The sequence below is a fragment of the Selaginella moellendorffii genome, unplaced genomic scaffold (genome assembly GCF_000143415.4).
Source record: "Selaginella moellendorffii unplaced genomic scaffold, v1.0 SELMOscaffold_42, whole genome shotgun sequence".
Lineage (NCBI taxonomy): Eukaryota > Viridiplantae > Streptophyta > Lycopodiopsida > Selaginellales > Selaginellaceae > Selaginella > Selaginella moellendorffii.
Genome location: NW_003314303.1, coordinates 920,448 through 947,636, shown reverse-complemented (window position 1 = coordinate 947,636; position 27,189 = coordinate 920,448). Strand labels below are relative to the sequence as shown.

The 27,189-nt window shown below is 44.8% G+C and overlaps 8 protein-coding genes and 1 long non-coding RNA gene across 9 annotated transcripts; 3 read left to right on the top strand and 6 right to left on the bottom strand.

Annotated features, from left to right (window-relative positions):
* The first annotated feature begins 1,268 nt into the window (after window positions 1–1,268).
* LOC9636145 (serine/threonine-protein kinase 33) lies at window positions 1,269–3,250 on the top strand. The gene is made up of 2 exons (XM_002979784.2): window positions 1,269–2,127; window positions 3,180–3,250. Exons 1-2 carry the CDS (start codon window positions 1,269–1,271, stop codon window positions 3,248–3,250), a joined length of 930 nt encoding a protein of 309 aa, XP_002979830.2.
* A 5,747-nt stretch (window positions 3,251–8,997) lies between these two features.
* Window positions 8,998–9,660, bottom strand: LOC112349739 (pentatricopeptide repeat-containing protein At4g15720-like). The gene has a single exon (XM_024684694.1). The coding sequence runs from the start codon at window positions 9,658–9,660 to the stop codon at window positions 8,998–9,000; it is 663 nt and encodes a 220-aa protein (XP_024540462.1).
* Window positions 9,661–9,670: 10 nt separating this feature from the next.
* On the bottom strand, window positions 9,671–11,084 carry LOC112349738 (pentatricopeptide repeat-containing protein At4g18520, chloroplastic-like). Its single transcript, XM_024684693.1, has 2 exons — window positions 10,158–11,084; window positions 9,671–10,111 (listed from the first exon to the last, which is right to left on the bottom strand). Exons 1-2 carry the CDS (start codon window positions 11,082–11,084, stop codon window positions 9,671–9,673), a joined length of 1,368 nt encoding a protein of 455 aa, XP_024540461.1.
* An 843-nt stretch (window positions 11,085–11,927) lies between these two features.
* LOC9635522 lies at window positions 11,928–12,497 on the top strand. Its single transcript, XR_002993492.1, has 4 exons — window positions 11,928–12,012; window positions 12,068–12,139; window positions 12,368–12,407; window positions 12,461–12,497. It is a non-coding gene; the product is annotated as an uncharacterized LOC9635522 (long non-coding RNA).
* A 978-nt stretch (window positions 12,498–13,475) lies between these two features.
* On the bottom strand, window positions 13,476–14,495 carry LOC112349737 (pentatricopeptide repeat-containing protein At4g02750-like). Its single transcript, XM_024684692.1, has one exon. The coding sequence runs from the start codon at window positions 14,493–14,495 to the stop codon at window positions 13,476–13,478; it is 1,020 nt and encodes a 339-aa protein (XP_024540460.1).
* Window positions 14,496–19,168: 4,673 nt separating this feature from the next.
* LOC112349736 (pentatricopeptide repeat-containing protein DOT4, chloroplastic-like) lies at window positions 19,169–20,113 on the bottom strand. Its single transcript, XM_024684691.1, has 2 exons — window positions 20,079–20,113; window positions 19,169–19,907 (listed from the first exon to the last, which is right to left on the bottom strand). Exons 1-2 carry the CDS (start codon window positions 20,111–20,113, stop codon window positions 19,169–19,171), a joined length of 774 nt encoding a protein of 257 aa, XP_024540459.1.
* Window positions 20,114–20,242: 129 nt separating this feature from the next.
* On the top strand, window positions 20,243–22,258 carry LOC9636143 (probable serine/threonine-protein kinase CCRP1). Its single transcript, XM_002979782.2, has 2 exons — window positions 20,243–21,157; window positions 22,193–22,258. Exons 1-2 carry the CDS (start codon window positions 20,243–20,245, stop codon window positions 22,256–22,258), a joined length of 981 nt encoding a protein of 326 aa, XP_002979828.2.
* Window positions 22,259–23,502: 1,244 nt separating this feature from the next.
* LOC112349735 (putative pentatricopeptide repeat-containing protein At1g68930) lies at window positions 23,503–24,384 on the bottom strand. The gene has a single exon (XM_024684689.1). It carries the CDS (start codon window positions 24,382–24,384, stop codon window positions 23,503–23,505), a length of 882 nt encoding a protein of 293 aa, XP_024540457.1.
* Window positions 24,385–24,407: 23 nt separating this feature from the next.
* LOC112349734 (pentatricopeptide repeat-containing protein At3g09040, mitochondrial-like) lies at window positions 24,408–25,106 on the bottom strand. Its single transcript, XM_024684688.1, has one exon. The coding sequence runs from the start codon at window positions 25,104–25,106 to the stop codon at window positions 24,408–24,410; it is 699 nt and encodes a 232-aa protein (XP_024540456.1).
* Window positions 25,107–27,189: the final 2,083 nt, after the last annotated feature.

Sequence of the window (27,189 nt, the reverse complement as noted above, 5' to 3'; positions counted from 1 at the left end):
TTTTGCTGCTACCAGCGAGTTTACACAGTCACCAAGCTCGAGAGCAAGCTTGGTGTTGTCAACAAGCTCTCGCCAAGCTCTCACATTGGATTTTTGCCACAAAGGTTTCGCAAAGCCACCATCGATTGCCGCCATTGTATCAGAGAGGTAGCTCCACTTTTCGCTGTGATTCGGACCTGGAGAAAAGAAAGTGATGGAAAGATTGACAACATCAGGAAGCAGGAAGCGATTTCTATGTGGTCCGCAACACAAGCAGGGAAATCCCCACAGAACTCCCTTCCAGTCCCTGCCGGAGAATCTGTCCGTGGAAGAGCTTCCCGAGCTTCAAATCTCCCAGGTTCCTGCAAACTGGCAACAACGCAAGAAAGGTTTGAGAGTTTGGAGCAAAGGGCTGCATAGCATTCCAACGCAAGCTCGTCCTCGCCAATGTAAACACATCCAAACAGGAAAGAGTTCCACGAGACTATGTCGCGATCTAAGATCTTATCAAATACCCTGCGAGCGTCCATGATCAAGCTTCCACACTTGGCATACATATCAACCAGACTGCTGGATCTCTCTCCAGGCCAAGCTGCGAGATCCACGAGTGGATTTTCATTGCTTTCTCGAGAGATTCTACGTCTAAATTCCATTTTCTTCTCCGTGATTACGCTACAAGCCTTGATAGCGGCGAGACAAGCTAAACGATCGGGTTTAAATCCTTGTTCTTGCATGGAAGAGAAGAGAAGGAAAGCTTCGTCTCCATCTTGGCTCTCGTGAGCATAGCCTGTGATGATCGATGTCCAGGAAACGATGTCGTGCTGCTCCATCGAATCAAACACCCTGCGAGCATCTTCTAGACTTTCACACTTGCCATACAAGTCCACCATCGCGTTTGCCAAGTGTATGTCTCCTCGCCTCCAACTTGAAGCCGTGAGAGCTTGATGCGTGAGAGTGAATCGCCAAAGCTCGTTCCAAGCTCTTGATCTTCACAGCCAACGACGCATCAATCTCCTCTCGCGCAGCCAGACTAGAGCAAGCTTTGATAGCCGCGAGAAAACTCGAGCAATCATCTCCAAGAAGAGCTCCAGAGCCAAATCTTCGAGCGTATCCCAGAACCAATACCGTCCAGGAGACAACGTCGTGGTTCTCAATCCCATCGCCGAGAGTCTCTCATGCTTCCACACTTGGCATTCCAGGAAATGTTCACTTAAACATGATACCTTTAAAATAAAAGATGCATAAACTAAGATTCTGCCTTTACAAACAAGCCCTAGAGCTCTTTCGAGATGGTTAAGTGCGAGTGCGAGCAGGAGAACTATGCGCTCAAGAAACCTAGGCAAGGGATGGAGTACCACACGGTCCTGGATGAAAAACTCTGTGACAAATACCCAGTGCTCATAGAGAAATATAGACTAGAGAAGTCGATTGGGGGTGGAGGGCAAGCGATGGTGTACAAGGCATTCCGAAGGAGTGATGGAAAGGTTTTTGCGATCAAGACAGTTCATGGCCCCGATGGGCTGTTTGAAGCTCGAGTGATGGCTATGCTAGAGGTGTCACTCAAGGGTTTGGATGAACAGGGGCTCGTCCACTTCGAGCACATCATACGAGAAGAGCCCAATCAGTACAGGGAGGTGTACCACCTTGTTCTTGAGCTGTGCAATTGCAGCCTTCAGGACCGGATCAAGTACAAGGGGCAGCTTGATGAGGAAGAATCTGCAAAGATTGTCATAGCTCTCGCCAAGACGCTAAAGAGGGTTCATGACAACGAGATCATCCACTGCGACCTGAAGCCCGCGAATGTTTTGCTGAAGTACCCGTGGCCTGGGAAGTTCTATGTCCCAAAGGTGTCCGACTTTGGGATGGCTTGCTGGATGGAGGATCCGTGGAACGAGCATGGGGCTGGGACGTGGGATTATATGTCCCCCGAAGCGATGCTCGATGGGCGCTATATCACAGCCAGCGATGTGTGGGGCTTAGGGATGCTGCTTTACACTTGCCTCACGGCAGCTTGTCCGTTCCCAAATATGGATGTGGAGGTGGTATTTAATAATGCACGCAAGAGAGATCGAACTTTAAGGAACCTCCATCACAATTCTATGGATTGGGATAGCATTCCATCCCTTTCTGCAAGGCAACTTATCCAAGGTATGACGGAATTGGATCCCGGAAGGAGGCTTACTTTCGAAAAGGTCCTCGAACATGAGTGGATAAAGAAATATTTATAAAAATAATGTTGCTCTTACATAAGGACCATGTAAATCTGCTAATGTGTGAATTAAAAAAAAATATAAAAGATTGTTCTTACAAATTCTTTTTCTGCGGAGGAGCCGCACAAAAAGCCTTGATGATGGTCCACCATCGGTGGGATATCAACTGCTCTACAGCATCAGGCCAGCCCCCACTTCCATTGAAAAGGAGAGAGCTCTTTTGTTTCATCTTGGCAATAGGAGATGAAGCATGGGCTGCTCCAGATGCTTCAATCCAGCAAAGTCTGCAAGGATTTTGGAGCACCACCAGCTTGCTGCTTCGAACTGCAGTTTTGTGTGTTGTGTTTCTTGTCAGTTCCAAGGAGAGATGGGTCCAACTTGAAAGCTTTGATGTAATTTTGTAATAAATTGCTACGTGTTGCATTGCTTGGTTTGTTTAATAATCAAATAAAGTTTATAATTATAAGCATGTTTGTAATTTATATACACAAGATTAATATTATTGCATATCAACCATTAGATGACAGAATAAAAAATAATATACTAAAAAATGTTTATAAATTATAAATACAAAATTAATCTAAATGAATAACAACCATAAGATGATAGAATATTCTAAAATATCCAAGCATTTTCTAGGTATATCCATTACCATCTCAAACCAAAAATTGTAATGTAATTTATGATACTGATCCATCCAAAAAAATTTTTATATAAGTTTATTCTATAGTTTACTAAACCTCTTGTGATGTAGCTAACAACAAGGTCAAAATATGGAGATATCGAGCTCAACTACACCCTCATCAATTAATCAGTAGTTCCATGACAATTAGAATGAAGGATCCTTAGCTTAAGTCATGGGAGAATGAAAAAGAAATGTGATTTGTGTAAGAAACACTGTTTAATAATTAGAAACAGCCACCATCAGAATTTGCAACAGAAATAAGGGTGTAAAAAAAGACCTTTATTTTTTGTCACCCTTATGTGCAGCAAAGAGAAAGGGAAAGGACGAGCAAAGAGAAAACCGAGTGAGAAAGCATGGTCATGGTGTCACCGACTAGAATCTCCTAACATGAGACCAAGGAATTGGAGTCTGTTGTAATGCCCCGAAACGAACACACAATGTTTTGCCTCTCTTTCTGTTCCTTTGTCATGTGACAATAACTGTCACATGAAATCGATTCGAAAACCGTGTGGGAAAACATGGCGGCCCTCTCGCCAAGATCTAGGCTGAGATTCAGCTACAATGCGGGGAAGCTTGGCTATAAACCTTCTCTTGGAGAACTGCTAGATTGCGAAACAAAATTCTCTCAGAGATGTTACGAACACTCCAGGATGAACTACTATTCACATCACTGATTATTTCTGCTCGAAAATGAGTTTTCTGTTTCAAGTGTCATTGTTCCTAAGGAAGAAAGGTGATCAGTCAATGCAGCAAATCGATTTATGTCTGCTTGGAAGCTTTTTTCTGTTCGAGATCGCTCCACATTGGCACCTGTGGAAGGGTGAAACTAGGAGATGAAAACAGACATTAATCACAAAATACCTGCAAATGCTTGAACATCCTTTTATCGCTTTGCTTGACATATAGAAGCATGCATGCTTTCCAGCTCAAAATGGTCAGAAATGTAAATGCAGCTTAAGTCTTAAGAAGCATTTCACATCAAGGACATAAGAAACTTATTTTCGTGCTCAATGAAACTATGCCCAGCCAGTTTTTTGGTTTTTTGTTGGTAAATAAAAAGCCCTGATTAATAAACAACGAGCACAAGATCTGGATTGGACTTTGGAAATCAACAATTGGCTGCAAGAGTTCGGCTGCAAGTGGCACGAAGCACACGCGATCCAGATCATCCAAGGCCTAGACTAATGCAATATGAACTTAAAGCATAGCATGGGGAAATTTTCATGACTCGGACCGGTGGCAAAAGGGACTCTTTTGTATTTCGCAAGTAATCATACATACTTTGGGTTAGAACAACACATTTAAAAAAAAAAATAGAACAATGACTTATGATGATTTTCCCTATAATGAGACTTGGTGGTTCTCCTAGTAATGAGACTTGGTGGCGTCTTAGGTAGCCTTTTCTTTTTGTTTTTAAAAAAAAAAGAAAAGAGGGAGCCATGTTAAAGGAGTGGAATTGAATAGTCATTTACAGCTTTTAATGCTACAAGTTGGTCATAGAAACTTTGCAGGTGCAAAATGCAGCTTCAGCACTTGCATCCACTTTAGCCGTGTCAAAGAGGGGAAGAAATTATTGGCAAAGATCCTGGGATTATCCTTTTCTAAGGTTGGTAGTTGACAATTTGTCAGAAAAGAATGGGAGAGTTTCTCTTTGCATTCTCCCCACCACTAGTAAGTCTTTTAGCAATTCAATGAGCTCTTCATAAGTCTTTGAACTAAGTTGATTAAGAATACCTTCAAAACCAAGAGAAAGAGTATACATCTATAAGTTCAATTACTAGATTCTGGCAACCAGCTCTAGACTCTCAAGAATCTAGAAAAAAAAACTTCATTTACTTCTGTTGTCACTACTCCTGTAAAGGGTCATAGTCTAAACTCCAATCATGAAATTAAGAAGTTCTTTGATGCAACTTGTCTGATCAGAAAAACATTAGAAGAGGATTTTTATGGCCCAAGCGTTGTCGAAGTTGGGTGGCTCAAAAAGGTTGCACAAGTCACTTAGTTCCGGAGGTAGATCCTCTTGTTATATGGCACCACAAACACAATGGTCATCTGGATGCTTGTCTTACTCTTTGCATTTTTTTGAACAATGCTTCAAGGTACAACTGGAGAAATTTGCTAGAGATGCTCATCTTATACATATTATATGTTATGTAAATCTGTCTATTCTTTAATTCTTTTAAAGGCATTTCGTTCATTCTCACTCATCACGTACTATTGATGATGGAAGTGAGGCATGGGAGGCCACTATGAAGAGGAAGCTCCAAGACATGTGTCATACTAACCTTCCCTAAGTTGCATGAGTAGTTGATGTTTCACATATATCTTAGTATTATCTGGCACACTGAAACAAAGTGGCATTGACAATGAGGTAGCCAATGAACTTACATGTGACTAAAGTTGTGTAGACCGGCAAAAAATGGTGAAAGAAATCTATCCAAAAGCTTTTAACTCACAATCCAATCTTAACAGCAATCCAGATGACTGGAAGTACTTGTTTGTTGTGATCACAACTTTCTCAAGCAGAGAATTTGAATTATCTGAGAAAAATCTGAGTAGTCATCTGGCTTGATGGGACAACACATTTGCAGTTGAAAATAACAGGAACAAATGTGATGAATTTAACTATGTTCTATGCCTCGTAGATCTTATTAGTGAAGCCCTCTAAAGCAAGGCCAAGGCCTATTCTTTGTGTTGTATTTATCCTGAAATCCTGACATAAGAACAAAGTCAGATTCCAAAAACTTTTACTGAGTTTGACACGGCAGCATTGTTTTCTACACGCCTGGGAGTGACCCTCTCCTTCTCTAAGCCACACATCCACTAGGCTCCCACACAACTTAAGCACCATGGAGAGGCTTATGGCAAAACCATCACAAACAAACAACTCCAGAACCACCTCCTTGCCAATCCCAGCATCAGTGACATCTATGACACAGCACTGTGGCAAGCCATCTTGTCAAAGCTGGCTGAGAATCCACCAAGTTTCCAAATTTCATGTACATGTCCTGTTTATCAATTTTTTCTTATACTATATACCATTGGATGCATTAGAATCAATTTTGGCTTGTTGGAAATTGTCTTTACGAATGTTAACAGTTGGAATGAACACTACATTACTGAAATCAATGCCATGAACCACTAAAATAGTGACTCATCTTTTAAATCTGCTATGTAAACCTCTGAAAAAAAAACTAAAGAAACTACCTGATGCAAACACAGAGTGCAGCTTGTTTTGTATCAGCTTAAGTTCTTATTCCTCATCATACCACGGGTCTGCTGCTCACACCACTCTGATAACCGAGCCCAGTGATCAATCTCTCCAAGAACATCCTCTTGTTAAATCCATCAAACTCGCAGTTTCCACCTGTGAGTAGAATCATCCCATCCATAACTCGGCTGACGAGTTAGTTTGGCACTCTCCTCATGGCAATGGATGCCATTTCTCCCACTTCTGCCTGATCTACAGGCTGGAAGAATATCTCTGAATCGTTCCACACCAAGAACTATTTGGTAGTCCTTCTCAGTAAGAGGCCGTTATATTACAAACTCTGGCACTATTTCCTGCAATCCGGGTGGTGGCACTGAAGTATATGAAAGATCAATTTCCTGGAAGTAAAGCAGTTAGAAAGGGAAAAGAAAAGTAGTGACGAAAGTGATATACCTTGAGTTTCGAGGTTAGACGACTGAGTTCTACTTCATCTTCATCTACATCTTCTTCTACTTCTTCTTTGTAGTCTCTGTCAATTTGCTTGTACATATGCCAGTCCTCATCATTCATGCCAAAAGTATCTTCGTCCAAAGGTTGCTTGCATTAAGAGTTTCATTTGTTCTCTCTACACGGCAGTCAGCCTTTCACTTTTGACCGTGAGTCTGCAACTACAGTACCATGGCCGTTGGTTGTGCAAACTTTCTGCTGTTTTCTTTGGTCTACCTTGGTTGAAACTTCACAATGCCTGGCCTTCAACTCCTCTAGATACTTCTCCAGGTTTTCCTATGATGAGAAAGAGTTGTAAATATTTAGAAAGAAAAAAATGTAAAAGATGTACAAGCGATACTCTTCTTCCATTTGTTGCTTGTGCTCTCTCTGCAGGGATTCTTCTTAACATCTTTGCCTTGCTCGAATGTGTCTATCAAGTGCACGATCCCGATTTTTTGGGTTTTCTGCCAGTGGTTCTGTTGTTTTAAAAAATCTTTGCTTTCTTTTTCGCTTCAATTGCCAATGCCAAGCACACAACAGCTGACAAAAAGGAAACTTGATATACACAACTGTTCCTTGAATAAAAGGCTTTCTGCCTTTTCGAGCAGAGGGTACTTCTGTGATGCTAGAATGTCACCACTATTCACTATCTTTTAACACCTTAATGCTTTCTCCGTTAGCTTTACATATATTACCTCAATCAGTCTAGATCCCGAAAAAGGTTCTTCAAGTATTCCGCCTCATTTTCTAAATCAATAAGCTTTGAGGATAGTTTTGCTGCTGCCATTTCTTGAAGCTGATAGCCCTGCTTTTCTCTCAAAGCTGCCAGTTCATACTCCCCAGGCTGCTCTTTTTCAGGTGGCAGTATCCATGGCAGCTGCCACCATCTCATTTTCACTATTGCCTAGGGAGATTATAACTGATGAAATAAATTGCTACAACATTGACACACCGAACTGCTTACCTAAAATAGTTTTAGCTCTGCAGTATAGTCGACTGTAATGCAGCTATTCTCTGTTTTTCAAAAACCACATATGGTAGTTATGCTATATTCAATCAAATCGCTATGGACTTACAGATATTGAAGGCACAAAAAGCACTTTAGATAATCAGAGACATGAAAGCCTCCTACCGATTTTCTGCAGCATACTTCCATAATAGGCTCCTTAATAGATATCTGACACAATATGAGTTTTGAACTTACAACAAAAGCAAAAACTAACAATCAGTGTATTGGTATAATATGAGTTGTAGCAAACAAGTATACCATCAGAATTGCACGTGTGTGTGCATGCATGTGCGTGCGCTCAGAGAGAGAGAGAGATAGAGAGCACGCACCTGTCCAGTCGATTACAATGTCAATCCATAAGGGTGCGAGAACTGGATTGCTGGCCGCGATGGCGGCAAAATCCAGCACTGCTAGCTTGATCCCCGTGATCCAATCTTTGGACTGGATCCCCAATCCGTAGGAGATGGCATCGAGGGAATCCCTCACAGAGCTGGATAAATGGAAGCTTGTGACGTCCTCACTGTAGCAATCATGGTGGGGGAGTGCCACAATCGCCAGCCGCCTGTGTGCCGATGCCAGGTTCTTGTGGCACCAGGATCTCTTGGTGCGATGACGTCCTCACTGTAGCAATCATGGTGGGGGAGCGCCACCATCGCCAGCCGCCTGTGTGCCGATGCCAGGTTCTTGTGGCACCAGGATCTCTTGGTGCGATGCTCATCACCATCCCCAGCGCCATGGAAGATTGATAGGAGAGAGAGAGAGAGAGAGAGAGAGAGAGAGAGCATGCGAGAGAGAGCATGCACCTGTCTAGTTGTTACAGTGTCAATCCATAAGGGTGCAAGAATTGATCACATCCAAACCACCACAATCAGTACAAATATGAAACCCTCAGATACAAAAAGCCATAATAACTGTTTTTAAGAAAGTATTACATCTGAACCATCAATTTGACAAATCCAAGGGTAAGAGAATATCTGTCCCCCGATGCCAATAGCACTTTTAAATAAAGAAGTATGATGATTTTAGGTCTCATTAACATGATAAGCTGACGATTTCACCCTCACATCCATTCCAACCAACGCATCAAATGCTTCACTTCCAACTCTCGTGTTCTTCCACTTCCTACAAGCGCTCAAGATCGTCATCCAGGTCACGACACCCGCTTGGAAAGGCATCGATCTCACAATCTCCAGCGCCTCCTCCAGATGGTTTGCTCGCCCCAGCATATCAATCACGCAGTGGTAGTGCTCTCGCCCAGGATCAATCCCATACTTCTCTCTCATCGATCCAAACAATCGTTTCCCTCGCTCCACAAGCCCGGCATGGCTACACGCGGCTAGCACACACAGCAGGGTCACACCACCCGGCCTCACGCCAGTGTCCACCATCGCCTGGAACGTCACAAACACGAACTTCACGTCACCCTGGCGGCATAGCCGGACACTAAAGCCGTCCATGCAACCTCGTCCAGCGCGGCAACCATGGAACCCTCAAAGACACGCTGAGCGTCGGCCATGGTAGCACACTTCCCATAGAAGTCGATCAAACCGGTGACCACGATGGTATCGCCCTCCAGTCCATGCCGGCAAATCTCGCCATGGAGACGTCGCCCAGCTTTGCTCGAGGCGATGGATCCGCACGCCTTGAGCGCCGCCGCGAGCGTCCACGAGTCGGGCTCCACTCCCTCGTCCACCATCGCGAAGAACACCGCCAGGGCGCCCTCGCCATCGCCATTCTCGGCGTAGCCGGAGACGAGCCCCGTCCATGACACTACATCGTGGCTCTCCATTTGATCAAAGGCCCTGTGCGAATCCTCCATGCTTCCAGCTCGCGAGTACATATCGATCAGGCTGCTCGCCACTAAAAGATCTCGATCACACCGGGCTTCCGTGGCTCGAGCATGAACAGCCATGCCTTTCTCCAGGCTCTCGATCTTCACAGCTCTTCCATCGAAGTCCCTGGCTTCTTCTCGCGATGCCAAGTGATTGCAAGCCTTCACAGCAGCAAGGTAGCTCAAGCTATTTGCCACAACGCGCGGTTCTTCCCTGTGCATGGCCGCGAGTAGCTCGAGCGCCATAGCCTCGCCATCATTCTCGGCATAGCCCAGCATGATCGCGTTGTACGAGACCATCCCGTGTAAGCATCGCATCGAAAACTCGCCGGGAATCCACCAAAGTTCCACACTTCGCATACATGTCGATCAAAGTGTTCCCCACGAAAACGTCCCTAGTATCGCAGCCACCGTTCGCAGCTGCGAGGCGATGGATCGCCATTCCAGTGGCGAGAGCGCGAAACTTTATCACACTTCCGCCTTGCTCCTCCTCGGCAAGGCTGCTACAAGCCTTGATCACTGCCACGAAAGTCCGAGCGTTTGCATGGTATCCCTGGTGAACCATGCGCAAGAAGAGCTCCACCGCCACCTCGTTCTCGCCATTGTCACCATAGCCGAGTATCAACGCCGTCCACGAGACAACGTCGTGGCTGGCGAAGCGCTCGAAGATCCTCCTCGCATCCTCCATACTCCCACACTTCGCATACAAATCCACAAGTTCGCAAGCCACGAAAGCATCCGACTCGAATCCACTCTTGCGAGCTTCGCGATGAACACATGCCGGTCTCAAGAGCTCTCATGGCTCTCGCGCTAGATGATCCTTCCTTCGCCGCCATAGCCAGGCTCGAGCAAGCCTTCACCGCGGCAACGAAAGTCCGAGCGTCACGCGGGCAATTCTCGCGTTCCATCACCTGGAAGAGCTCGAGCGCAGCTTGGCCATCGCCACTCTCGGCATAGCCCAGCATGAGCGACGTCCAGGCCACCATATTCCTCCTCTCCATGCTCTCGAAAACGCGTCGAGCGTCGTCCATGCCGCCACACTTGGCATACATATCGACGAGGCAGCTCTCCACGAAAATGGATCCGCACCTCCTCTCCAGGGCCTGCGAGTTGATCGCCATTCCAATCTCCAGCGATCCCATCTTGGAAGTCGAGCATACTTCGCTACCTCTTGGAACTTCTTCTTCCTTCTCAGCCGTGGCAATGCTAGAGCATGCCTTGGCCGCAGCAACAAAAGTTCTCGAGTTTGGAGAGCAGCCTCGTCGCGCATCGGCGAGAAGAGGGCGAGCGCCGCCAATCCATCGTCGTCTCTGCGTAACGACAATGTCATGGCTAGGCATGGCGTCAAATACCTCTCGCGCTTCACCCATGAGGCCGCAGTTGCAGTACATGTCCACCAGGCTGCTGCCCACGAAGATATCGCCCGCAACTCCACTGGCTATGGCGTCGGAGTGGAGCTCCCGCCCCCTCTTGGCATCCCTGGCCTTGCTTGCCTCCTTGAGCGCCGCCAAGAGTGTGGCGATTCCCTTCGTCGATTTCTTTGCCACTTTCCAGCTCCTGCTGGTGGTGGTGGTGGTTGAAACGCCATCGCTGTGGAGCATCGCAAGAAGAAAGAATCTCTTAGGAGCCAGAGCCACTTTTTCAATGTAAGTGAATGCAAAGTCAACCATGTCAACGCAAAAGTCAACATGGGCTAATGAAAATGCGGCATTTGGAAGCTAGAAGAATGTTCTAATTTCATGAAAGAATCTTGTCAGAAAAAAAAAATGACATATCTGCTCACAAGATATGCTTCTTTACTTTAGATAAGTGTTCGATTCTATGCCCAAAGAAGATCTCCAAGCTTGAGAATCCGTAAGTGTTGCAAATGGCCAACAATGGCATGTTTAAAGGCCTCCCAAAATTTGGGAATTTAGGGTTCCTGGCCTCTGGAACTTCTCTGGAGGGTAGAGCTGGTCGATATCGAAACCTTTGCCCATCACTTGGCTTAAATCCACCTTATCTCCCTTGGCCAGATCGCACAGCACAGCCGAGGTAGTGCCCTCCACGTCCTTGACAAGGAACTCAACGTGATTTTTTTTTTTTTTTTTGTTCTTGCTATGGTAGACATGATTTTTTCTCGTTTCTTTTTTTGTTCTTACGTAGGGCATTTTTTTTCTTCTTTCCACTCTCGTTCTTTCATCTCTTACGTAGACATGATGTTTCCTTCTTTCCACTCGTTTTTCTTACTTGTAGTTCGCTATCTTTTGGGATGGTTTACGTATGGTTCTTTTTTTTTTCAGGACAGTTCGATTCGATCACTTATAGAGGCCGGAACTGACGCGAACAGGAGGAGCGATGTGAGGGCCTTGAGAGAATGGCATATCGGGTACTCTTCTTTTGTTTCTTTTTCGGTTGTCGATTCTCACTTATCTCTACGATAGGACACGGCGTGAGCATAATTCCCGTGCTCTCGCAGCCTTGGGAGCTGGATGGGCGAATCAGGATATGTCCAGGTATTTTTATGGTCACTGTTATGCAGCCTTTTCGAAGAACATAAGTATTCCAGATTCCTCTCAAGTTGTTACTTTTCTTTGTGGCCACAAGGGCATGGTCAAGGTAGAGATTTTTTGTTTCCCTTTGCTCTACCTTCACTGTGATATTTTTATTGCAGGATGTGACTGATCTACTCTCGGCCGAAGGGGTTCCACAAGAGAAGATCATCTTAAACTTCTAAGCTCTCAATGTAAGTTCGCTTTACTTTTTTTCCTTCTGGTGGTTCGGTCCTATGATGCATAATTTAGTAATCTCACTGCGCTGCCCGTTGACGTTGCACGTCGTTGCTCCCGGTCTTGGAACCGGTTGGAGCAGTGCTCGTGTAACTAGAATACGGACCAGTCATATGAGGAATTGGTGTGGCTGAAGGACATGTTTTTGATTCACGATTCCCTGGTTGACTTCTCTCTCTTTGCAGATACAGAGTTCTTAACTGGAGCGAGACAATTCATTACCTGGTATGACAAGTTTTTCCATTTCTTTTATGCTAAACTCTTCTTTTCTTTGGCAGACAAGGTAGCAGCACGAAATAAGGCTCGAAAGCTTTGTATTATAGTTCTCCGATGTGTTTTGTAAGTCACTGTGACAAATCAAACCACAGCGGCTTGATAAAAATCTTTGGTGGTGCATCCAAATCGGAGTCTGGATGGCACTTGTGGGTGGGGCAGTTTTGTATATATCTTTTTTTCTGTGTCTCACATTTACCTCGTCCATCTTTCTTCACCGGAGGATAGTGATCCCGTTTGGGCCCCAACGCGTAAAAAATTTGTCCCGTTTTCCCGGACTCTATAAAACTATCCACTGGAGAAGTGCCATCGACAGTTTAGACTTTCTCGGTTCTTCTTCTCGGTTCTTCTCTTTGTCTACTCACATTTCGTTTTTTTTTCCTCCATGGATAAGCAGGCAGGATCCTTTCTCAGCGGAGGCAAGGAGAGCGAGAAGCCAAAGACGGAACAACCAGGCCATGGATCAGGCACGGAGGAGCCAAAGAAGGAGGCAAAGAAGACCAGCGGCGAAGTTCCAAGCTACTCGGAGCTTCCAGACGCCGCGATGCAGCAAATGGGAGGAGTAGGAGCTAAGAAGGAAGGTGGTGGTGGGGGTATGGACACTGCCAACCCCAACGTTGTCGTGGACATTCGCAAAGGCAAGCCGTTTGGGAAGTGCTTGACCGAAGATGCTCCAGAGAAGACAGAGGCCGCGGCGGGAGAGCTCAAGGCCGCGGAGGGGAAAAGCAGCGTCCAAGACAAGGCTGTGGATGCTGTCCAGGAGACAGTCGAGGCGGCCAGTGCTCCGAAGAGCGAAGAGACAGCCCTCTGAAAGGACCATACATATTATATATGGGAGCTTGAGGGATGCTTGATAGGATCACGGATATAGTTTTATAATTTGGTGCCCTTCGACACATGATATATGGCACGTGGAGGAGGATCTTTGTTTCTTCCAATTGATCTCGAGATGGGCAATTGCGTCTTAGCCCAATTGCTCGATCTCTGGAAGTTCCTGGACGAAATCTAAGTTGTTTGGCTCTAGAACAGTGTCAGGCAGCTCAATTGCTCGATCCCTGGAACGAATGGCATGTTGTCGAGGAGATCCCGGGCGAAATCGAAGTTCCCGGCTCGAGCCAGGATGGCCACCATGCACCCAAAGTGGAGCTTCTCCGGCTGGATCGAGTAATCGCTGCGCATCGACACGAAGTAGCTCCAGCCGGCATCCGGGGCCACACCTTGCAAATTCGCGGCCCACAGGAGATTCTCGGCGTCCTGGCCGCTGGTTCCGTGCGCTGCGAGCATCGTGTTCCAGGGCACGACGCGATCCGGGACTGCGTGTGGCATTGGCATTGTCGCGAAGAACGAAATCGCTTTCTCCAGATGCCCAAGCCGGGCATATGCGTTGAGTATCAAAATCCAAGACACTGTATCTCTTACTGGCATCAAATCGAAAATAAACTGCGTTTTTTCGATTTTTCTGCTCAATTCGTGAGCATCTAGCATATAATTCCACGTGATTATGCTGCATTCTCGCATAGATTCGAAAATTGTGCTAGCCTCTGCCAAGAACCCTAAATGGGCATATGCTGCGAGCATGGCAGTTGATAAAACCACGTCTTTCTGGAGTGACGAGGCAAACAGTATTCTTGCGTGTTCTATCTGGCCGCTCGATCCATACGCAGTGACCATGGCAGTGTAGGACACGATATCGTGATGGCTCATCGAATCGAACATGGAAATCGCCATTTCCAGATGCCCATTTTCGGCATATGTTGTGAGCATCGTATTCCATGCAACGATCTTCTCGGGAATTAGATCGAAGAAATCTTTGGTTTGATCGATAGGGCTAGAGTTCACGAGCGCAGAGAGCATTGCATTGTACGAGATGAGATCTCTACACAGCATCAAGGTGAAGAGCTCGATCGCGAGGGCGTGGCACCCGTTATGGGCGTAGGTTGTGAGCATCACGTTGTAGAGGAGGGGGTTCTTGGGTGGGGTTTGATTGAAGAGGCTCTTGGCAGATTTCACTTGGCTGTCGTGCAAGTAGGCAGTGATCATCAGATTCTAGGATGTGAAGCTCTGCTTTGACATTTGATTGAAGAAATTCTTGGTGCTGTGGATGTTCTGACTTTACTCATGCGACTTGTTATTTCTCATAAGTATCTTAATGTTTATCTATAATAACATTAACAAGATATTGTTGATACTAAAGTCTTCACCTAGGAAATGAAGGTCACCACTTTGGAAAATATCAACAATACTAATAAATGTAACTACTTTTATCACATACCCAACAATAGACATCACAGTTATAACTATGTTTTCGTCCTTGTCTTTGAACTTGGGCGGCAATAACATCCACCTTCATTAGAATATAATTTTTTTTTTTAAGAAGTGGAGCATAACTATCTTTTATAGGAAGTGGAGTTGAAGTACGTGTAATGAGAAGTGGAAAAAGTGACATTTCATAACATTATGCCAAGTGAAAGGTATTGTTTAAAGTGGTTAAAGTAAGTGTATATACAAATTTTACAAGATCTTTACAAAGTGTTAGCCACAACATTCTTAACTTGATCCTTTTTTACATATTTGGCATGAAACAAAAATCAAACACCAAATTGCATCACTGACTCATATGGCCTTTAACAAAAATGATGTCATTATTGAAAGGTATCATTACAATCATCAACATGTTTAAATACACAAAGACATTTAGGAGAATGCTCCAATCCTCACGAGTCGCTACACTCAAACCACTATACCATTGTAACACTGTCCCTTGAAGACACGTGGGAAACTTACATAATTGTTAAGTATTATCCCAAGAATAATATGTGCTATAAATTTATGAAACTAATGGTACATATTTCTAGGACTCACATAAGAACTTTGGCCGAACGCAAGGATTACCACGAGCATGAGGAGTTGTATCACATGCTGTGAATGTTGCTATCAATTGAGTTTGATTATTCAATTATAACCACATAGCATTGAGTAATTGCACTAACTGCTGCTCTAAAGTTAAAGAATAAGGCTTTACCATAAAAATGAACACAAAGGAAAAACAACAGAGAAGAAATTGGAAAAGCTATAAAGAAAGGAAGATTTAAATTATATAAAAGTTAGATCTAAACCAACATTCTAAATTAAACACTTCTCAGGGACAATCAAAACTACACATCACTGTGAGTGCATAAAATATAAAAATGGAATACAAAAATATATTAACCCAAAAACCCTAGTTTATATATAGAAATGAATATTGAAACTAATCTAATAGTTATCAAAATCCCACTACTCTAATATTAGTATATGGCATTGTCTTGAACCTCACAAATTTAATGCCTCTAATAATTTTTTAAAATGGTTTGAGGGATATTTTATTGTGTTTTTATATAAAATAGTAAAAATCTGTTACACGTTGCATAATAGCAATGTTTGGTTTGCTTAATAGTAATGTTATTCTTACTTATTAATCCAATTGATCAAATAAAAATTTATAATTATCAACATGTTTATAATTTATAAACACAAGATGAATTTTATTGCATATCAACCATTAGATGGTAAAATAAAAACAAATATACTAGAAAGTGCTTAAGAAGATTTATAAATTATAAATAATAAGTAACAACTATTAGATGGTAGAATATCCATACAGATTTGCTTAAGCAAACCAAAAATCAATAGTAAAAATTAAATGCTAAAAAGGTATGGGAATGCTACAATAATGCTCCACAAAACTTAGCTAGTGATAGTGAGTGTCCAAGTCCATTGAGTTCAAGCCATCCATGCTGAGCTCCATCCCTGTTATCATGTTTTGGGACTCCACAGCCCTAAAAATCACATAGAGAGAGGTGCTTTGTCCTCTTCCCTCTCTCCTCTTCTTCCTTCCAATATTTTGCATGATTTCTTAGTCTTTCCTCCTCAACTTACTCTCCATCATGTCCTCACCCAAAAACTTTTGTTCACCACTTCGAAAGTTGCCATCCTCAGAGCCACCAGGAAGAGTGCCCCTCAGCCATCGTCTTGATTAAACGAAATCCATGGGTTTACTCCGATACTCTGCAGACAGCCTCACACATCACCTCCATGAGCTCAGTTTTGACATTTTGTCACATATGCGGGCTCTGCAATTGCATCAAAGCTGATTTGAGACGACATAGCTTATGATGGCTCTCTTACCATTAAGCGAAGAAGTTTGCTTGGAGACATGACACCAAGGATCTTGGGAACCGTTTATAAACAAAATCTTATCTCGAATGATGGACAACATCAGGGATCTTGTTTCCCCCGTAGTGAAGGTTTGTGCTATCGACTTCTGGGAATGTGCCGTTCTCGAAGACGTTGGAGCGTAAATCCAAATGGTACCCGCCCTGCACAAGCATCAGGACATGGGATAAGATGATACCGCTTGTGCTTATGTACTTGACATTAATGAGAGCAGAGCGAATGCTATTGTTGGCAGGCGCCGCTTGAAAGTATGCCAATTCGGTGCACACTTGGTACCTATCACCTACATGCAGGCTATCAACAAAAACACAATCTCAACGTTAGACTTACTTGAAAGATCTCCTGTAGCCAAGTTTTCTTTCAAGTGCTTTTGATCATAAATATTGATGCTCGCATTTATGTCCCTCATTTTTATAGCCGACTCTTTTATCTATTCAAGCAGTGAAACTATAAAATAGCTGCTCACCTGGTAATATTCACGAAATGCTGCGAGATCGAAAAGAGCCTGCTTGGAAAATCAAGTTCTCTGTCGCGTGAGATTTGAATGGCGAGCTTTGTTCATGGTATTGGTGTTCCAGAGAAACAATCGCGGCTCCTAATCTTTTCACTAGCACCTTGACACTGCAGGTAAGAAAAGCGATCCAATTCAGTCGAGAAAAAATGCTTTTCTTACCGCACTGTAATCGTTTTGGATCCCTACACACGGTCCCTCACCACACATCTTGAGCATCGAAGTAGTCAGTAAACTCATAGTAACGGTGAGCAAAAGTTCCATCGTCCTGCAAAGATCGAGCACGTAAAAATCCAATCTCTTGAAGGAAAAAGAAAGAAAACTTCTCACTTGAGTCGTGTAGTGATCCAGAGTCTGTGTGTACCAATGCACATCAGTCGTCAACAGCGCATCGCTGCGATGCAACGTCGCGTGGAATGAGACGCCGGCGCAAGAAAATGCAGCCGAGACACCAAATCTTCTCCATTTCGGCCTGACTCTCAAAATTCCTGGATCCAGAGAGAAATCTCGCGCTTCCAAATATTCATGATCCCGCCATTCCCAAATGATAAACCCGCAACCAAACCCTAACGAATTCAACTGAAATGAGGTCCTCAAGGCAAACGGTCCAACTCAACCGGAATTACCATATAGCTCGTCCTGGAATAGCATTTAGCCAGAGCATTAGTTGAAACCCGCAACTCTAGATATGATGCAACCTTGTTCGGCTGCAACTCTAGCTCTATCTCCACGAAGACGCTCCGAGCATCCTCTAGAAACACTGTACATCTAAAGAAATGAAAGGAACTAACTCAACTGTGCCTTGAGCTGCTTGGTCTCCTGCCTCAAGTCGATGACCAAGCATTTGCTCGCAAGTGGCGTCCAGCTTTTTTTGTACACGTAGATGTGAAACTATGATCAAGAGTTTTGATCGTAACAATGAATGGAAAGAAAAAGAAATTAAAAATAGAAAAGAATGTAATTGAACATACAAATTACTTTTGAGCAAACCGTCAATCTAACGAACTATAACATATTTAGAATTTATAAACATTCTGAAACAATATCTTGTTTAGGAAAAGTGGGAAAAATACCAAATTTTCCAAGCACTGATTTATTATAAATAATAAAAGCAATGCAACGACAAACAATGTTTTTTTCTTAGGAATTGCTGATAAAGATTGGAAGCAGTGAGTGCCAATTCATCCTCGACCCTGAGAGGTAGCAAAAGTGGCTCGTTCTTCTTCTGAAGTCTCATTTACCCTAGACTAATCATCAGCTGGTGTGATACAGTCATCTGGGATAAGGTGAAGCTTGACAACTTGGTTCACGTTTGAGAAACATTTTCTTTTCTTAAGCACTGCTTACTCTTGGCTTCTTTGCATGTAGATTGGACATAATGTTGTGATAGGATGCAACTGTATGATTTGTGGACAAGTTGGAATTGCTGGATCTTGCACATAAGTATGAGATCTTTCTCTTTTTCCTTCACTGCAGACTAGGTGATATGTAGTCTCGACTTCTACTGTAAATGCGGGAGCGTCGAGGTCGCCGAGCTTGTGTTTGAGAGCTCCATTGCGTCTCCCAACACTGTGGCATGGAATACTTTGATTGCAGGACATGGCGCTCGAGGAGACGCCATCGCTGCGTTCCAAGCATTTCGGAGCATGCGAGTAGGAAAAGATGCACTTGAGAAAAAACTTTGATGTATATTTGAGGATTCGCGCCAAACAATCTTTGAAGGGGTGATCCCTGTTGGAGTCTTGAGAGCCTTGGTTTTGCGGCTACCAGCGAGTTTACACAGTCACCGAGCTCGAGAGCAAGCTTGGTGTTGTCAACAAGCTCTCGCCAAGCTCTCACATTGGATTTTTGCCACAAAGGTTTCGCAGAGCCACCACCGATTGCTGCCATTGTATCAGAGAGGTAGCTCCACTTTTCGCTGTGATTCGGACCTGGAGAAAAGAAAGTGATGGAAAGATTGACAACATCAGGAAGCAGGAAGCGATTTCTATGTGGTCCGCAACACAAGCAGGGAAATCCCCACAGAACTCCCTTCCAGTCCCTGCCGGAGAATCTGTGCGTGGAAGAGCTTCCCGAGCTTCAAATCTCCCAGGTTCCTGCAAACTGGCAACAACGCAAGAAAGGTTTGAGAGTTTAGAGCAACTTCCAGGGCTGCATAGCATTCCAACGCAAGCTCGTCCTCGCCAATGTAAACACATCCAAACAGGAAAGAGTTCCACAAAACTATGTCGCGATCTAAGATTTTATCAAATACCCTGCGAGCGTCCATGATCAAGCTTCCACACTTGGCATACATATCAACCAGACTGCCGGATCTCTCTCCAGGCCAAGCTGCGAGATCCACGAGTGGATTTTCATTGCTTTCTCGAGAGATTCTACGTCTAAATCCCATTTTCTTCTCTGTGATTACGCTACAAGCCTTGATAGCGGCGAGACAAGCTAAACGATCGGGTTTAAATCGTTGTTCTTGCATGGAAGAGAAGAGAAGGAAAGCTTCGTCTCCATCTCGGCTCTCGTGAGCATAGCCTGTGATGATCGATGTCCAGGAAACGATGTCGTGCTGCTCCATCGAATCAAACACCCTGCGAGCATCTTCTAGACTTTCACACTTGCCATACAAGTCCACCATCGCGTTTGCCAAGTGTATGTCTCCTCGCCTCCAACTTGAAGCCGCGAGAGCTTGATGCGTGAGAGTGAATCGCCAAAGCTCGTTCCAAGCTCTTAATCTTCACAGCCAACGACGCATCAATCTCCTCTCGCGCAGCCAGACTAGAGCAAGTTTTGATAGCCGCGAGAAAACTCGAGCAATCTGGATTGATCATAGCAGCTTCCATCTGGGAGAAGAGCTCGAGAGCCAAATCTTCCTGCCGGTTTTGAGCGTATCCCAGAACCAATACCGTCCAGGAGACAACGTCGTGGTTCTCAATCCCATCGCCGAGAGTTTCTCATGCTTCCACACTTGGCATTCCAGGAAATGTTCACTTAAACATGATACATTTAAAATAAAAGATGCATAAACTAAGATTCTGCCTTTACAAACAAGCCCTAGTGCTCATTCGAGATGGTTAAGCGCGAGCGCGAGCGCGAGCATAGTTTAGACAATTATATGCACAAAAAACTTAGGCAAGGGATGGATTACCACACGGTCCTGGATGAGAAACTCTGTGAGGAACACCCAGCGCTGGTAGAGAAATATAAACTAGAGAAATCGATTGGGGGTGGAGGGCAAGCGACGGTGTACAAGGCATTCCGAAGGAGTGATGGGAAGGTTTTTGCGATCAAGACGGTCCATGGGCCCGATGGGCTGTTTGAAGCTCGGCTGATGGCTATGCTAGAGGTGTCACTCAAGGGTCTCGATGAGCAGGGGCTCGTCCACTTCGAGCAGCTCATACGAGAAGAGCCCAATCAGTACGGGGAGGTGTACCACCTTGTTCTTGAGCTGTGCAATTGCAGCCTTCACGACCGGATCAAGTACAAGGGGCAGCTTGATGAGGAAGAATCTGCAAAGATCGTCATAGCTCTCGCCAAGACGCTAAAGAGGGTTCATGACAACGAGATCATCCACTGCGACCTGAAGCCCGCGAATGTTTTGCTGAAGTACCCGCGGCCTGGGAAGTTTTATGTCCCAAAGGTGTCCGACTTTGGGATGGCTTGCTGGATGGAGGATCCGTGGAACGAGCGTGGGGCTGGGACGTGGGATTATATGTCCCCCGAAGCGATGCTCGATGGGCGCTATATCACAGCCAGCGATGTGTGGGGCTTAGGGATGCTGCTTTACACTTGTCTCACGGCAACTTGTCCGTTCCCAAATATGGATGTGGAGGTGGTATTTAAGAATGCACGCAAGCGAGATCGAAATTTAAGGAACCTCCATCACAATTCTATGGATTGGGATAGCATTCCATCCCTTTCTGCAAGGCAGCTTATCCAAGGCATGACGGAATTGGATCCCGGAAGGAGGTTTACTTTGGAAAAGGTCCTCGAACATGAGTGGATAAAAAAATATTTATAAAAATAATGTTGCTCTTACATAAGGACCATGTAAATCTGCTAATGTGTGAATTAAAAAAAAAATAAAAGATTGCTCTTACAAATTCTTTTTCTGCGGAGGAGCCGCACAAAAAGCCTTGATGATGGTCCACCCTCGGCGGGATATCAACTGCTCTGCAGCATCAGGCCGGTCCCCCACTTCCATTGAAAAGGAGAGAGCTCTTTTGTTTCATCTTGGCAATAGGAGATGAAGCATGGGCTGCTCCAGACGCTTCAATCCAGCAAAGTCTGCAAGGATTTTGGAGCACCACCAGCTTGCTGCTCCGAACTGCAGTTTTGTGTGTTGCGTTTCTTGTCAGTTCCAAGGAGAGAGGTCCAACTTGAAAGCTTTGATGTAATCTCGTAATAAATTGTTACATGTTGCATCGCTTGGTTTGTTTAATAATCAAATAAATTTTATAATTATAAGCATGTTTGTAATTTATAAACATAAGATTAATCTTATTGCATATCAACCATTAGATGATAGAATAAAAAAGAATATACTAGAAAGAGTTTAAGAAAGTTTAAAAATTATAGACATGTTTATAAATTATAAATACAAAATTAATCTAAATGAATAACAACCGTTAGATGATAGAATATCCTAGAATATCCAAGCATTTTCTAGGTATATCCATTACCATCTCAAACCAAAAATTGTAATATAATTTATGATACTGACCCATCCAAATTTTTTTTTATATAAGTTTATTCTATAGTTTACTCAAAACCTCTTGTGATGTAGCTAACAACAAGGTCAAAATATGGAGATATCGAGCTCAACTGCACCCTCATCAATTAATCAGTAGTTCCATCACAATTAGAATGAAGGATCATTAGCTTAAGCCATGGGAGAATGAAAAAGAAATGTGATTTGTGTAAGAAACACTGTTTAATAATTAGAAACAGCCACCATCAGAATTTGCGACCAGAAATAAGGGTGTAAAAAAAGACCTTTATTTGTCACCCTTATGTGCAGCAAAAAGAAAGGGAAAGGACGAGCAAAGAGAAAGGGAAACGAGTGAGAGAAGGAGAAACCGAGTGAGAAAGCATGGTCATGGTGTCACGGACTAGAATCTCCTAACATGAGACCAAGGAATTGGAGTCCCTCCTGCCAAGATCTAGGCTGAGATTCAGCTACAATGCGGGGAAGCTTGGCTATAAACCTTCTCTTGGAGAACTGCTAGACTGTCAAACAAATTTCTCTCAGAGATGTTACAAACACTCCAGGATGAACTACTATTCACATCACTGATTATTTCTGCTCGAAAATGAGTTTTTCTGTTTCAAGTGTCATTGTTCCTAAGGAAGAAAGGTGATCAGTCAATGCAGCAAATCGATTTATGTCTTCTTGGAAGCTTTTTTCTGTTCGAGCTCGCTCCACATTGGCACCTGTGGAAGGGTGAAACTAGGAGATGAAAACAGACATTAATCAAAAAATACCTGCAAATGCTTGAGCATCCTTTTATCGCTTTGCGTGACATATAGAAGCATGCATGCCTTCCATGGTCAGAAATGTAAACGCGGCTTAAGTCTTAAGAAGCAGTTCACACCAAGGACACAAGAAACTTTTTTTCGTGCTCAATGAAACTATGCCCAGTTTTTTGGTTTTTTGCTGGTAAATAAAAAGCCCTGATTAATAAACAACGAGCACAAGATACTTTGGAAATCAACAATCGGCTGCAAGAGTTCGGCTGCAAGTGGCACAAAGCACACGCGATCCAGATCATCCAAGGCCTGAACTAATGCAATATGAACTTAAAGCATAGCATGGGGAAATTCTCATGACTCGGACCGGTGGCAAAAGGGACTCTTTTGTATTTGGCAGAAAGCCTGCGCAAGAAAGTGAGTAGTAGTGACAAGACGAGAAAAGTACATAATACCTTTAGAAAGTGGAGTCTGCAAACACTCTGGCAAAGATCTCTCTTGATCGAGCATCTTTACTTCCAAGATTTTTGGAAGTTCTATAGCTCGGGCTAGACTGTGTAGGCTTCGGGGTTTTCCTTTGAGAAAACAGCATCTGTAACATGACATCCTAGGAAGAATAATCTAAACAATACTAGGCTTCTTTCCAGAGACCGATCTTAAGCTTCGTGTATCGTTTCCAGTCTTCAGTCTACACATTTCCTTGAATCCGACTGGGAGACCTGTCAAGTCAAGAGGAGATCTTAAACGATGGAGCATAGATAGAGTTGGAGAGAACATCAGCATTGCAAAAGATCTAGCAAGAACCCTAAATCCAACGGCGTAAATTCAAAGAGCTCCCGCCAATAGATAAGATCTTAGCTCTCATAAACATGACGCTGGCGATTTCACCCTCACATCCATTCCAACCAACGCATCAAATGCTTCACTTCCAACTCTCGTGTTCTTCCACTTCCTACAAGCGCTCAAGATCATCATCCAGGTCACGACACCCGCTTGGAAAGGCATCGATCTCACAATCTCCAGCGCCTCCTCCAGATGGTTTGCTCGCCCCAGCATATCAATCACGCAGTGGTAGTGCTCTCGCCCAGGATCAATCCCATACTTCTCTCTCATCGATCCAAACAATCGTTTCCCTCGTTCCACAAGCCCTGCATGGCTACACGCGGCTAGCACACACAGCAGGGTCACACCACCCGGCCTCACGCCAGTGTCCACCATCGCCTGGAACGTCACAAACACGAACTTCACGTCACCTTGGCGGCCATAGCCGGACACTAGAGCCGTCCATGCAACCACGTCCTGCGCGGCAACCATGGAACCGTCAAAGACACGCTGAGCGTAGGCCATGGTAGCACACTTCCCATAGAAGTCAATCAAACCGGTGACCACGATGGTATCGCCCTCCAGTCCATGCCGGCAAATCTCGCCATGGAGACGTCGCCCAGCTTTGCTCGAGGCGATGGATCTGCACGCCTTGAGCGCCGCCGCGAGTGTCCATGAGTCGGGCTCCACTCCCTCGTCCACCATCGCGAAGAACACCGCCAGGGAGCTCTCGCCATCGCCATTCTCAGCGTAGCCGGAGACGAGCCCCGTCCATGACACTACATCGTGGCTCTCCATTTGATCAAAGGCCCTGTGCGAATCCTCCATGCTTCCAGCTCGCGAGTACATATCGATCAGGCTGCTCGCCACTAAAAGATCTCGATCACACCCGGCTTCCGTAGCTCGAGCATGAACAGCCATGCCTTTCTCCAGGCTCTCGATCTTCACAGCTCTTCCATCGAAGTCCTGGCTTCTTCTCGCGATGCCAAGTGATTGCAAGCCTTCACAGCAGCAAGGTAGATCAAGCTATTCGCTACAACGCGTGGTTCTTCCCTGTGCATGGCCGCGAGTAGCTCGAGCGCCATAGCCTCGCCATCATTCTCGGCATAGCCCAGCATGATTGCGTTGTACGAGACCACACCCCGTGTAAGCATCGCATCGAAAACTCGCCAGAAATCCACCATAGTTCCACACGTTGCATACATGTCGATCAAAGTGTTCCCCACGAAAACGTCCCTGGAATCGCAGCCACCGTTCACAGCTGCGAGGCGATGGATCGCCATTCCAGTGGTGAGAGCGTGAAACTTTATCACACTTCCGCCTTGCTCCTCCTCGGCAAGGCTGCTGCAACCCTTGATCACTGCCACGAAAGTCCGAGCGTTTGCATGGTATCCCTGGTGAACCATGCGCAAGAAGAGCTCCACCGCCACCTCGTTCTCGCCATTGTCACCATAGCCAAGTATCAACGCCGTCCACGAGACAACGTCGTGGCTGGCGAAGTGCTCAAAGATCCTCCTCGCATCCTCCATATTCCCACACTTCGCATACAAATCCACAAGTCCGCAAGCCACGAAAGCATCTGACTCGAATCCACTCTTGCGAGCTTCGCGATGAACAGCCATGCCGGTCTCAAGAGCTCTCATGGCTCTTGCGCTAGATGATCCTTCCTTTGCCGCCATAGCCAGGCTCGAGCAAGCCTTCACTGCAACAACGAAAGTCCAAGTGTCCTGCGCGTTCCATCACCTGGAAGAGCTCAGGTGCAGCTTGGCCATCGCCACTCTGGGCATAGCCCAGCATGAGCCACCTCTCCATGCTCTCGAAAACGTGCCGAGCATCGTCTATGCCACCACACTTGGCATACATATTGAAACGAATAGGAGAGTGAACCCTAGGCCTACCTCCCTAGGCCTAGCTCTTAAAGTGTTACGGCTTTAAATCCCACAGGCCATGGAATATTTTTAGAATATTCTTATGGTTTGTGTCATTCTCCCTTCCCTCATGACCTAGCCACATACAGCAACTTTGAGAAGCTAAATGAGCCTCACATAAAGGGAGTCTAAGGCAATATGGCCATGGAGAAAAGATGTGCAAATGGCAACACTAGCGTCGCGACAAACGGTCACGAAAGAAAGAAAGAAATATAGCTTTCTCACATGACAATACAGTCATGGAAACAAGAGAATAAGAATAGAACAAATGGCTTAAAGCATATAGCAATATGGCTATAGAACTCAATTCTCCCCTTCCTTAGGAATGTCATCCAAGTCATAACCAAAACTCGGAAACACTCTCTTCATATCATCTTTACTTTTTCATGTAACTCCGTCCATAGAATAGCCATTCCACTGAACTAACAACTCTTTAGTTGTCTTCCAGCGTGTTTTGACCAATCTTTGAGCAAGAATATTGGCTGGACCAGCCTTCTCTACATCAATCTCTGGGACCTGGTTGATGGACTGATCCACTACATCACCAGAGTGCAAACACACTTTAAGTTTGCTCACATAGAACATTGGATGAATCTTTGAACTAGTTGGCAAGTCCAAAGTGTATGCAAGATCCCCCACATGCTATAAATTGTCCAAAGCCTACAATATTGTAGAGACAACTTAGCACTACCACCTCCTTTTAGAGACTGTTGTGCATCTGACAGCTTAAGGAATACCTTGTCACCAACTTTGTACTTTTGATGATGACAATGTTCATTAGCCAATCTTTTGTTTTGCTCTTGAGCTTGCCCCATGTTTAACTTTGCCAACTCAAGCTTGTCTTGCATATCCTCCAGGAAATCACAAGCATGAGGTACCCGAACCAAAGCCAAATTCAAACTCATAGAAGACCTAGGCTCATAGCGATACATTGCCATAAAAGGAGACATGCCAATAATTGATTAATAAGCACTATTGTGAGCAAATTGAAGTAAAGGCAAATATTTCTCCCATACTCCTTGTTGAGTCAAGTTTCTCACAAAAGACCTCAACATATCTTCTAATAGCTGATTCATATGCTTTGTCTGCCCATCTGATTGTGGATGCTCACCACTACTCATACTTAGCTTAGTCTTTAGTTCTTAAAGACCGTTTGCCAAAACTTGGACATGAACTTAGGATTCTAATCAGACTTGGCAAAACATAAAGACTGAATAACAGGTCTACAAACAACTGAGCAAGTTTAGAAGCTTTTATCGTCATCTTTAGCAGGAAGAAGTGAGCTGTGAGACACAAAATCCCTAGGCCCCAAAGTGGAGCCGAAAGGGTGCCATGTGGTAGTGGCCGAAGCGAAAGCCAAACGAGCGTAACACATTTGGACTAAAAGCTCCGATTTGAAAAGGTCAAGAGTGGGAGTGGAACTCCCAACGAAGTGCTCGAGGAACAAGCACGAGGTGAGCCATAAGTGAGTCTCTAGAAAAGGGGACACAAGTGGACCAAAACATGACACGTGAAAGTGTCCGAGGTGGAGTCTGAGATGGAGTCCAAGATGGAGTTCGAGGTGGGGTTTGAGGTGGACCCGAGATGGACCCAAGATGGACCCGAGATTGAGTCTGAGATGGACCTAAGATGGAGTCCGAGATGGAGTTCGAGATGGACTGAGATGGACCCGAAATGGAATCCGAGATGGAGTCCGAGAAGGACCCGAGATGGAGTTTGAAGTCGAGACCGAGACCAAGACTGAGACCGGGACCGAGACCGAGAACGGGACCAAGACCGAGACCGGACCGAGACCGAG

Coding starts and splice junctions, on each gene's coding strand:
- LOC112349735 (XM_024684689.1), bottom strand. CDS start 24,384: ATGGCTGTTCATGCTCGAGCTACGGAAGCCGGGTGTGATCGAGATCTT.
- LOC9636145 (XM_002979784.2), top strand. CDS start 1,269: ATGGTTAAGTGCGAGTGCGAGCAGGAGAACTATGCGCTCAAGAAACCT. Junction 2,128..3,179: donor TGCAAGGCAACTTATCCAAG/GTATGACGGAAT, acceptor CCTTATGTGCAG/CAAAGAGAAAGGGAAAGGAC.
- LOC112349737 (XM_024684692.1), bottom strand. CDS start 14,495: ATGATCACTGCCTACTTGCACGACAGCCAAGTGAAATCTGCCAAGAGC.
- LOC112349739 (XM_024684694.1), bottom strand. CDS start 9,660: ATGGCGCTCGAGCTACTCGCGGCCATGCACAGGGAAGAACCGCGCGTT.
- LOC112349738 (XM_024684693.1), bottom strand. CDS start 11,084: ATGGTTGACTTTGCATTCACTTACATTGAAAAAGTGGCTCTGGCTCCT. Junction 10,112..10,157: donor GCTCGCAAGAGTGGATTCGA/GTCGGATGCTTT, acceptor TTGTATGCGAAG/TGTGGGAGTATGGAGGATGC.
- LOC9636143 (XM_002979782.2), top strand. CDS start 20,243: ATGGTTAAGCGCGAGCGCGAGCGCGAGCATAGTTTAGACAATTATATG. Junction 21,158..22,192: donor GGAGGTTTACTTTGGAAAAG/GTCCTCGAACAT, acceptor CCTTATGTGCAG/CAAAAAGAAAGGGAAAGGAC.
- LOC112349734 (XM_024684688.1), bottom strand. CDS start 25,106: ATGAGAGCTCTTGAGACCGGCATGGCTGTTCATCGCGAAGCTCGCAAG.
- LOC112349736 (XM_024684691.1), bottom strand. CDS start 20,113: ATGGGATTGAGAACCACGACGTTGTCTCCTGGACG. Junction 19,908..20,078: donor ACGACGTTGTCTCCTGGACG/GTATTGGTTCTG, acceptor TTGGCTGTGAAG/ATTAAGAGCTTGGAACGAGC.